We start from the raw sequence: 12152 nt of genomic DNA, 5'->3' as shown, positions 1-12152 counted from the left end.
AGTTATGAAGCTCTCTAGTGTCTTCCTGAGAGTCAATGGGGGATCTCACCTCAGGCTGCTGCGGTGTGTCTGTGTAGTCCCGTCTGCTCCTGGCCTTGGCTGGACTCCTACTCAGTGGGGTGGACGTCTGCGAGTCACCAGGGGAGAGCTCACCGCTGGTGTGGGTCGATTTCTCCTGTTGCTCCCAGGGATTGTGCGATAGGAGCGGAGTGGAGGACGCGCTGGCGCCATCTTTGCCATGCTGTCTCGACGGCTGCATGAAGTAAGCCGTCAGTTTTCTGGGCTTCTTCTCCGCTCTTTTTTGCCTGGTCATGATGGCGGGAGTTGCCCGAGTCAAAGCGCCGCTGTGGGACCGAAAATTATGGCCGCTGTGTTCCGTGAGCCGCTCGATGTGCCCGCTATGCGCCGGAGCTCTGGTGCTAAGCTGCCATCTTGGCTGCGGTCAAACCACGCCCCCCCTTATTCTGTTATATTCTTTGATACGCCCTGTACATTTATGAAAGTAGGATTTTTGGCTTGCCTGTAAAAAATCTTTTTCTTGAAGTGAATTACAGAACATAGGTCCCGCCCCTTTTTGGCTATGGTCCCCTCTTACTATTGCTTGCTAATTCAACTGAGGCACAGGGGTTATATTGGAAACTGACAGCCAAAACTGTAACATAAACCAAGTCTCCTAAAGGTTGCAGCATAACCCTAGCCTCAGAATTCCAAAACATGTCCTGTTATGTTCTCCAAAGATCGCCTTTTATTTTATGAAGTCTATTTTTATATTATTTTTTTTTTTTTACAAATGTAAATGAAATCTATTTTTAGTAGGTTTGACATAATGCCTCATTTTATATGGATTTCTTAAACTGTTTTCTAATCATTTTTATTAAGGTTATAAAGCATACCGATATAAAATCATACAATACAGTATAGAAAAGTACCAGTACATGATACCATTAGTGACATACACCATTGGTCGCTAAGGAGCGTTATAACGCAATTTTGGACGAAGACTATAAGACCCATTTCTCGCGGGGATGGCATCGGCGCTAAAACGCAGCTATTTTTAGCTGCGCTTTACCACCAATTTTGTGGCGCTGTACGCCTGCTAGCAGGGCGCTTTTACCCCCGCTAGTGGCCAAGAAAGGGTCAAAACCACTGCAAAGTGCTCCTTCACCGCTCCAAAGATGCTGCTAGCAGGACTTTTTTTTTTTTACCGTACTGCCAGTGCACAGCTCCAGTGTGTGAGCCCTCAGGGCAGCGGCTCTTTCAGGGTGTTTTGTAGGCACTATTTTTAGCGCTGTAGCACCTGCAAAGCGCCCCAGTGTGAAAGTGGTTTTATTCTTAAAGTGGGAGTGATGTCACGTGGCTCCGGTCAGTCACAGAGCTGAAGTCCGTGGCCCCCCAGAAGGAAGAGGGCAAAAGTAGATGTGGCCACCAGTGGGGACAACGTGGGCTTCGTGTGCAGGTAAGTGACACATAATGGGCTAGTATTCAATGCATATTAGGCCATTATGTTTTTACTTTGCAGGGGAACAAAGAGGAAGTAAAACCCATCACCCATTTGATGCACACCGCTCCGGTCCTGAGGAGCTGCGGGCAGGAGTTTTTAGGCGAGGCCGCGGCCTAGCTTAAAAACTGCTGCCTGCAACATTTCAGGACTGGCGCAGTGTCAGCGCTGGTCCTGGTGAAAAAAAAAAGGAAAAAAAATCTATTTTCTGAAATTTTGAATCGATTTGACCTCTCAACTCGATTCAAGATTTAAATAGATTTTTTCCCCAGCCCTACTATCTGGTCTCTATATGCCTTTTTCCTGTAAAGGAAGTTAAAAAATATTTACTGGAAGGTTCAACCGAAATAAAAATGTTATAGTGGACTCTGAAGAACCTGGCATTTTAATGTTTGATGTGTGATATTTTGTCAAACATACCACTTTGAAAATCTTGTAGAGTTTTGGTATAATTTATATCCCTTTCTTATCTCTTTCTCAGCAGGACCGGGGATCCTAGGACCTATGTCTACCACCAGTGGCTTTCCACCACCCACTCCTAAAAACCCACCACAGCTTCCCCCACAACATTATCCACCACCGGGGCCTGGTGGGCCATTCCCAGGTAAGTTATTTGTCTTGGTTTACCATGATTTTGTTTTTGAAGGTTTCAATAGTTAGTGACCACCTGCCTGCAATGAAATGCAAACGAGTGGCCATTGTAGGCAAAGTGACTAACCCATATATCGCTGCCTGCTTCTGGGTTTAAGGCATTTGCAATCACAGCCCAGAACTCTTGTGTTGGCAAACAACACAGAGCTCTGTACAGAGGGAGCGATCTGTCAGGGAGATAAAGGCTACTTTCACACTGAGGCAGTTTTCAGGCATTCTAGTCCTAGAAATAGCCTCTGAAAAGCTCCTCCCATTCATTGTAGTGTCTCTTTTCACACTGTGGCAGTGCGCTTACAGGATGTTGAGAAAATTCCTGCAGGCAGCATCTGTGGGTCGAGTTTGTGAGCGCTGTATTTAGCGCTCCCAAAAGCCCTGCCCATTCCAAAGCAATTTAAAAGCGCAGCAAAATGGGACTTTTTACTGTTTTTTTTTCCCGAAAAGCTCTGCTAAAACGAGGGGCGCTTAAGTTCTAATGGCCGGGCGTCCCAGTGTGAAAGTAGCCAAACTGAGAGATCTCTTACTAAAAGCACAACACTGTACACACATTACGCATAGTTAGGCTCATATTTAAACCCCTTGATTGCCCTAGATGTTAACCCCTTCCCAGCCAGTGATATTAGTACAGTGAGAGTGTATAATAGTATTACTGATCACTGTATTAATGTCACAGGTGATGTCAGTCAGTTCCCCCTAGTTCCCAGTTAGTCAGTTACCCCCTGCACTATCACAGTCCCATTATAAGACGTTGATCGTCGCCAAAAATAAAAATTCCAGTGTGTGATATATATGTGTGTATATATATATATATATATATATATATATATATATATATATCAATCATATATGTAGGCCCCTATAACTTTCATGCAAATAAATAAATATACACTTATTGGTATTTAGTCATGATCATTTCTTACTGTGCATTCCTTCTGGGTAGATTCACCCTCTCTGGTTGCCCCATCTCCACAGTCGTTGGGACAGAAAGCTATGAGAGCGAAAATGTTATGGTTGTCGCCAGAACAGGTGATGAGGGGAAATCTTCCAGTGAGGACACCTGCTCTAGTGACAACTGTCTAAGAAGGGGATTTCTTCTTACTTTGGGTTGATAGTACCTCTCATTGTCTATACTATCTACAGGACAAAAAAAGCTAATGTTTGTAACTGGTTTAGAGTTCTCTTTAACCTCTTGGTACCCATGTAACATAAATGTGAGGCGGCAAAGAGAGTGGGCTTTACCACCCATATTCAGCAGATATGTGTCTATGGGCAGCTGAGGTTTTTGTGCTGAGAGCATACTCACTGTGCACTCCCAGCATGAGATGTCATAGACCGCTCCCAGTCTTTAGTAAACTAGTGGTCACAAGTTTGGGTAGTCCTTCCCACCCCTAAGCATAAAGGCCCTGTTAAAGGGATGTCAGGGTTGGGTGGGAAGCTGTTAAAGTGGTTGTAAAGGTAGAAGTTGTTTTTTTACCTTAATACATTCTATTAAGGGGAAAAAGCCTTCTTTGTGCAGCTCCCCTCCAGCCTCCTCTTATTCTTACCTGGGCTTGAGGTTGATCTCAATCCAGCGTTGTGCCCGAAAGCAGCGGCCCTCTCTCTCACTGGCCATGGAGGGTCCTGCTGCTGGCAATCACAGCCTGTGAGAAGAAAGTGGGGGGGGGGGGGGGTAAAAACAGTCTATGGACACACAGAGCAGGGGCTGGGATTGAGCCTGCACGAGTCTCTCCATAGCAGGGAGGGGGGGCGAGGAGGATCGGGGCCGCTCTGTGCAAAACCATTGCATGAAGTAGGTAAGTATAACATTTGTTGTTTTAAAAAAAAATCCCTTTATAATCACTTCACAGCTCTGCAGAAAATTATGAGTGCTATATAAACAAGTAAGTGCAAACTTGTATTGTTACGGAAGTAATGCTTGTCAGCAAATGTATGTAATAAAGATGAAAACAAAAGCTTAACATATGTTTTTTTATTTTACAGGTCCACGAATGGGTCCACCTCCTCCACAACGTGAAGGTTATTGGGAACCACCACTGAATGAAATTAGAGGAGAACACCATGAGCCCTTGTTGGGCAGAGGAGGTGGAATGAGAGGGGATAGAGGACATCCTCCCCCATATCAAAGGAACAGAGGAGGGGACCCAGGATTTAGAGGGCGTGGAGGAAGGGGAGGAGAAAGAGGACCTCCTGGACGTGGCCGAGATGGACCACATGGTATGGGACATGGAGGAGAACATAGAGGAGATCCTAATAGAGGTTACCTTGGAGAACCCAGAGGCCATGGAGGAGAACATAGAGGACCTGGTCAAGGGGGAGGTAAATATATTAATATCATAATTAAGATACATTATGAAATAATCTTCAGAAATATAAATCCCCCTTCATTACTTACAACTTACAAGCATCTGTTTTTTATTTTTTATTCTTTTTTAGATATGTCCTATCGACCTGTGTGTCGACATTTCAGGTACAAGGGTAACTGTCGATATGAAAACGATTGTGCCTTCTACCACCCAGGCATTAATGGACCGCCTCTTCCATAAAAACGGACCAAGTAAATCAGTGTTTTCCTGAGGCCCAAATCTGTTAATCTCATATTTTTGTTACTTGAAAAAAACAAAACAAAAAAAAACTCCTTGCTGGGTCACCTTAAAATACCACTGATGAAGATGAGACCTCTTGTCTTTTGCCAGTGTCTTTTTTTGTTTTTGTTGCACCTTTTTCAGTGTTTGTCATCGCAGAGTGTTTAGTATCTTCTGACATCCCGATAACACTAAATGAATGAGATTTGGATCGGAGGTGACTTATCCAGCTCAGTTCCTCTCTTCAGTGCAACTCGATAGAACAACCTACAAGTATGGACTGATGACTTTACACTAAAGTGGGAACATTTCCCCCAATATGCACTGTGGTGAACTAGACCAGCTATGGAAACCACTGAACTTATCTATGTTTACATTTTTTTTCTTTGTATGTTTAATGTTGCACAGTTATGATGCTGAGCTTCTGTACAAATGTATACCATGAACAAGCTGCTTTTATTCATCCAGGGTACAGAGATAATAGGCATACTGAGTATTTACTATTGCAGCTGTGTTTATCAGTCTGTACATTTTCAGTTTATACATGCTCTGTTTATAAGCTTTCTGGTTCAATACCACTTTATTGCAATTTTTTGTTATAGCACCCAAAGTGTATTTAAATACAGTATTAACAGGGGGAATCTCTGGCCTTCGCTCTCATTGATACCACAAAGTGAGAAGGAGGCTTTGGGTTCTATCCTGAAAACTTGTTTTCTATGAAAACTGAGAATATATTCTCACTTTTAATTGCTTTACTTGCTTTTTATGGGCCCCTAAAATATTTTCGTTTCGTTTTGTTTTATTTATAAATTTTGTATATGATAAATCTACCCAATGAGAAGGTGATATATTTTGGTTGGAAGTCTTGGGCTCCATGTACACTAGCTTTAGGAGCTTTTGGCGTTTTTTTTTTTTTGTCAAATCTCCTACACTCAACTCCATAGAAGCCTATGTACACATAGACTTTTATGATCGTTTAGGAGCTGCTGCGGTTTGGGGAGGTTCAATCTCCCCTAACTTCTCTCTCCTAAACGCATAAGAATCGCGTTCAGGATAGGAACATTTTAATCGCCAGCCACAAAATCACAGTAAATTCGTGGCATGATTTGGTCTCATTTTGCATTTTTCCACAGCCAAAGTAGTTCAAGTGTACATGAAGGCTTATGCTACAATTTTACCAAAAGAAACCTTAGAGCTGAACAGGCAAATACAGAGATAAGATGCATATATGAAAGCGGTTTTACCTGCTCAAAACTTTTTTTTATAGTTCTGTCTATTCCGTTTTAGGATTAATAAAGCTCTGTCACAGAACACAGGCAGCCTGGAGATTGACTTTCTCCACTGTAGTTAATACAACTAGGTCTCATCCCTTGCTCCCAGCCTGTGACTGTACAGTGAAGGAGAAGCAGAAGACTGATGAACCTATCTTTTTGTCACTTTGTTCTCCTTTGTCAGCCCATTGGCAGAATATTAGCACTGCATAACATCTTACTGGCTCCTTGTACTGCCTCTTATTTACAGTCTGAGCTCTGCTATAAAGGAAAATGCAAGAGGCTGATACCAATTCAAAATCAGGTACCTACACTAATTAAGTTTAACCACTTGAAGACTAGCGTGTTAAACCTCCTTTTTTGTTGAGGCCATTTTTCAGTTTTCAGCATAGTGATACTTTGACAATTACTTTGCCATGCAACATTGTGTCTCAATTAATTTCATGTCCTTTATTTGAGGCGGAGATTTCTTTTGGTGGTATTTAATTGCCACTGGTGATTTTACTATATAAAGGAAATAATACTGAAAAAACTGTTTCCCTTTATTTCTGTTATAAAAACTTTGCAAATAAATATTCAGAAATTTAGACCATGTATAATGCCATATTTCCTTGAAAAAAAAAAAAAAAGTAAGTGTATATTATGAAAATTAGTCTACAAACGATGGTGTATATATAATTTGAAGTTTATCCACCCTGATATGTTGACTGCCTATCTCATTTGTTGAATGCCAGGACAGTCCAAGTACCCCTAATATGGCTCCTTTTTTGGAAAGTAAACACGCCAAGTATGGGGCCACCACATGTGGGAGTTTTGGAGCCTAGCTGCACAGAGAGGCTCAAAATCCAAGGAGCAGTTCACAGAGCATACATTATGAATCTCATTTCCTGATTGCCTATCAAATTTTTGGTGGCCCTGGTGTGTCAGGACAATAGAAATACCAACAAAATGACCACATTTAGCAAGGCAAACACAAATGTATTTTAAGAGGCACAGAGATTTCATTTTATTGCCACAAGTTTGTGGAAGACTAAGAATGCGGACACCAGAATTGATTCATAGACCGTGGGTTATGTGCCACTACCTTCAGGTGATTGGACACTAACAAAAGGTTTGCTCATGACTGCACTTTACCTTAACATATTCATCCTGCAACAGTATTCTCTTTCCTAGTGATGTAAATTTCAACACCTGCAGGCGTCTCCCAGTGGCCAGGAAGTGTAACATCACCCTTATGCAGGCCATACACGGTGCAAATTTCTTTACCACAGGTTGCAGGAAATAAGTTTGCACAATTCCCCTATCAACACAGGTAGTGTTAACAGGGGAATCACCAATTGTCTTCTCCTGGTGGGGGGAGGCAAAGGCATCCCCGCTGGGAGAAGGTCGTGATTATTGCTAGCGGCTATAGCAGCCACTAGTGATAATCACAAGAGACTCCAGCAGGCAGGTTGTTCTGAAGTTGAGCGATTTTTATCAACTTGGTACACTTAGCCTGCCCATTAACAGTTTGAACCGTGTATGGCTAGCCTTAGTCTTTGTCTTATGCTTATGGAGTCTTGCAATAAGGAGTTTTGTTTCTGAATCAGATGGGACACAGCAGACAATAATTGCTGAAAACATTTGTCCATTACCCTCAGATCATTTCTGAAATCAATTATGTCAGTAAACACTGTTAAATGTGCATCAACATCCAGTGCCGGTGTTCTGATTAGAAAGGTCCCCCCATTGGATAGTGTCTGCCCTATACTGTGCAGCGCTTGCACAATACAGAAGACAAAGGAGAGGCCGAAAGTCTCTGAAGATGAACAGCTGATTATCAGCTGTACACGGCACCTGCACACTTAATACTATGTTTTGTCACACGCTCCCGATGTTGTAAGACAGCACTTTGTAAGAGGGCCCCTCTTGGGCTGGGCCCGGGCCACGCTTGGGCACGGCCTCGCTGCGCTCGGCATATTTATAGTCTAACTCTATGTCCACTTGGATGGTGGGGCTTGAACCTGGACTCAGTGCTCAGGCGTCGTGTAGAGCTGACGATCAGCTGTTCATCTTTGGAGATTTTTGGCGTCTCCTTTGTCCTCCGTACTGCGCAAGCACAGTATAGGGCGGACACTATCCAAAGGGGGACAGCTCTCGACAGGATACCGGATTAAACTCTGTGGAGGCCTCTAGATCAAAACCTTGGCCTCCCCCACGGTTATCTGTAGGTTTCTTGTGCACGTACCCTAGTGGGATAAAATTGAACTACATAGTGTGCACATTGGCTGCTAGATGGAGTTGCCCCAAATTTTTTTACAAACTGACAGCTGAAAGAAGAAGACTATCTTTTAATGTGAACCTGATGTCTATGGTTAACGTACTTGTTATTGAGTACATTACATTAAAGCGGACCTCCACCCTGAAGTGGAAGTTCCGCTCATCTGATCCCTCCCCCCCTCCGGTGTCACAATTGGCACCTTTCGGGGGGGGGGGGGGGGTGCAAATACCTGGATTATCCTGGTATCTGCACCCACTTCCGGGACAAGCTAGCCGCAAATGCCCCGCCCTCCCCCCGTTGTGTTCTGGGAAATGCACAGTTCCCAGGACACAGCGGGGACCAGTGGAGACGCGCAGTGTGACTTGCGCATGCGCAGTAGGGAACTGGGCAGTGAAGCCACAATGCTTCACTTCCCGATTCCCTGGCAGAGGATGGCGGCGAGGGCAGCGTAGAGACGAGCAATTGCTCGTCATCTACCGCCGACATCGCTGGACCCTGGGACAGGTAAGTGTCAATTTATTAAAGGTCAGCAGCTGCAATATTTGTAGCTGCTGGCTTTTACATTTTTTTTTTTTTTTTTTTTAAAGGTGCAGCTCCTCTTTAACACTGTTCTTTTCTCTATAGCTTCTTTAAGGTAACATTTTTGTTTCTTTGAGTTGATTTTTTTTTCTCTATCTTTTAAGAAAGCTTCGGTGTAATTTTATTTCAATATAAAATCAATATAATTTTGATCCAATGTCGTGGGGCCCATAGGCCAGTGCTTACCCTGCCTATTTGGTAATCCGGCACTGCCCACAGATACCCAGAAGATACAAATGTTGAATTTACTGCTGCCTTTTTCAGGGTTTGTCTAAATCTATGATATGTTGCAACAAAGGACAGTTCTCAAGACAAGTGATGGCTGTGTGAACAGCTCGTTAAGTTGGCTTAAAGCTCAAACTTTTTTTTCATTTTGGATATGGGGGATTGGATAAGGGATGATTACAATTCCTGGTATTTTTTTTTTTTTTTGTGCCGGTGTTCTGGCATATACAGTCCGACCATCGGATACTGTCTGCCCCGTACTGCGCAGGCGCAGCGCTTGTGCAGTACGGAGCAGAAGGAGCTTTGGAAATCTCCGAAGATGAACAGCGCCTGCGCCGTGATTCAAGGTGGTAGCCCCACCATCCAAGTGGCCTGCTGCCGATGTTAGAGGGCCCCTCGCGGGCTAGCTTCGTTCGCCACAATTTTGGCACGGCCTCACTGCGCTCGGCTCTTTTTATTCTAACTCTATGTCCACTTGGATGGTGGGGCTAGAACTTGGACTCACGGCGCAGGCGCCGTTCATCTTAGGCTATTTTTGGAATCTGTGTGTACACAGTACACAGCAGACACTATCCGATGGGGGACACAATATGATAGGACACTGGCTTTTAGCAGCATTTCAGTAGCTTTTAGGAATGTTAGCGTTTTATTAGCAGTTTTACAGTGCATGAAGAAAGAAAGAAAAAAAAGCTGTTAGGAGCGTTTTTTTTTTTTTCTGTCTGGAAATGCTCCCAAAAACTCTACAAACAACTTTTGTTTTCTGCTCCTAGATGCTGAAGCTCAAAAAACACTAATAGCCTAAAGTAGTGTGCATGGACACATAAGATATCAATGTTTAGCTTCTAGAGCAGAGAAAAATGCTCATAATAGCTTCTAGTAGCTTAAAAAAATGCTATTGTGCTTGGAGCTTTCAAATGTTTTAAAACAACTGAAAATTCAGCTCATATGTGATCGGTTTTAGGACAAGTGATGAATCAAGTTATTTAGCTAGTCAGGGCTGCTCACAAATTGGAGATTGCTACATGAGTAATAACAAGTGCGTGTCCATGATTAGCTGCGGGAACTGACAGCCTCCCATTGCTCTCAATGGGGCTACCTCCTGGAGTTAACTTCCAGGAACCCCCCAATGCTATTCTTGGATGTAATCTGAGAAATGCCCATTTGCAAGTGTGCATGTGTTCTAAAGCAAGCGGACTTGGGGTCCATTCACAGAAGGCGCAGAAATGCATCTCCTGAACAGGGCCATTTTTTACTGGCAGAGTCCCATATATTTCTCTTGGGACACGTGGCTGCATGGATTCAGCCGCTGTATAACAAATTTCATATGAGTGCAGGTCCCCAAATGCATACAGGCTGTGTTCGGGGACCCACAACCGTGTATCCCAATAGAAATTAATGGGATGCATGAACACCTCTGCATCCCCATGCCAGTAAAAGAGGGCCCTGCAGGGGAGACGCATGTTTGCATCTTGTGAAACTGGCCCCTAAACCTAAACTGAAATCTGGAATCTGCCTGGATACTCCAGGGAAACTAAATTTGATAAATGAAGCCCATTATCTGTAGTTTGGTTATGTCTGGCCTTGTCAAAGTGTTTTTTAAACTGTTGTGCCCAACGACAACCAGATTTCAAACATTAGCAATCTGACGGGGCTCCCGTATGAACAAGCTGGCAGCTGTGTATGCCATGCTCTTCCCTTATTAACCAGATATGATGCGCCATGATCAGCCCTTAGTAACCAAACATGGTATGACGTGCTCAGCCCTTAGTTACCAGATATGGTGCGCCATGCTGGCCTTTAGTAACAAGATATGTTGTGTCATGCTCAGCCCTTCGTAGCTGGATATGATGTACTATGCTTGCCTCTTAGTAACCAGTTATATATTTTCATATATGACCCCCTCTCAAGGAATGTTCATAAAGTGTTTATGATATAAGCAGCCTCCAAGACAGATCAGAGCAGACAGATCTTCGTGTACTAAATCACAGAATGCTCGAATAGTAGCCAATGATAAAAACATATGAAGGGACAAACTCTCATAGTGTTGTAAAGACAGATCAAAAAGTTTATTAAATCAGTTAAACGTGCAAACTCAGAAATCCAGGTAGCCCCACAGGCAACATCACATGTAATTTGGGTATCCGATGCTCCAAAAATCCTGGCAATCCCCACTTCCGCTGGCCCCTCTCTGCCCTCAGTAACCACATATGGTGTGATGCTGTCCCTTAGTAAACAGATATGGTGTGACATGGTTTGCCCTAGGTAACCAGATATGATGTGCCATGCTTGGAACGTAGTAACCAGATATGGTGTGACATGTTTAGCCTTTAGCAACCAGACATGCTTGGCCCTAGGTAATCCAATATGGTGCGCCTTGTTTGGGACATGGTAACCAGGTGTGATGTGCCATATTTGGATCTTCATAACCAGATGTGATGCGCCATGCTTGGCCATTAGTAAACAGATGTGGTGCGCCATGCTCTACCATTGCTAACCAGATACTGTGGGCTATGCTCGTAACCAAATATGGTTCGCCATGCTCGACCCTTAGTCACTGTATATGGTATATAATGCTCGGTCTTTAAGAAACCTATAATGCACCATTCTTGGCCCTTAGTAAAAAGCCCTAGTGCGACATGCTTGGCCCTAGGTAACCAGATATGGTGCGCCATGTTTAGCCCTTAGTAACCACATATGATGTGCCATGCTTGGCCCTTAGTACACACACATGGTGTGCCATGTTTGGCTCTTAGTAGCCAGATATGATGTACCATGTTTGTTCCTGAAAAACCAGATGTGGTGCGCCATGCTTGGCCCGGAGTAACCAGATATGATGTGCATGCTCGAACCTTAGTAACCAAATAGAGAGGACCATGTTCTGCCGTTACTAACCAAATATGGTGAGGTATTGTTTGGCCCATAGTAGCCTGATATAGTTAGCCATGCTCAGACCTTTGTAAACAAATATAATGCACCATGCTCGGCCCTTAGTAATCAGTTATGCTGGTAGGGGGCAGGATAAGCAAACCCCACACATTAGCAGTCTGACAGGGCTCCTGTATTAACAAGCTGGCAGCTGTGTGCGCCAT

At 43.6% G+C, this 12152-nt stretch overlaps 1 protein-coding gene across 4 annotated transcripts in view; it reads left to right on the top strand.

The window, feature by feature from the left end:
* LOC143979902 (serine/threonine-protein phosphatase 1 regulatory subunit 10-like) overlaps positions 1 to 6586 on the top strand; it is a 68328-nt gene extending 61742 nt beyond the window's left edge. For 3 of the 4 annotated variants that reach the window (XM_077478961.1, XM_077478962.1, XM_077478963.1), the window contains 3 exons: positions 1980 to 2102; positions 4127 to 4462; positions 4580 to 6586. In XM_077478961.1, the coding sequence (XP_077335087.1) occupies positions 1980 to 2102; positions 4127 to 4462; positions 4580 to 4689 (569 nt within the window). In that variant the 3' untranslated portion in view covers positions 4690 to 6586. The remainder of the gene's footprint in view (positions 1 to 1979; positions 2103 to 4126; positions 4463 to 4579) is intronic. The other variant, XM_077478964.1, reaches the window with a different exon arrangement.
* The last annotated feature ends 5566 nt before the right edge of the window (positions 6587 to 12152 follow it).

The sequence above is a fragment of the Lithobates pipiens genome, unplaced genomic scaffold (genome assembly GCF_037356315.1).
Source record: "Lithobates pipiens isolate NorthernLeopardFrog02 unplaced genomic scaffold, aLitPip1_a1.2 Scaffold_1, whole genome shotgun sequence".
In the NCBI taxonomy this organism is placed as follows: domain Eukaryota; kingdom Metazoa; phylum Chordata; class Amphibia; order Anura; family Ranidae; genus Lithobates; species Lithobates pipiens.
This window is presented reverse-complemented; position numbering and strand designations above follow the sequence as displayed.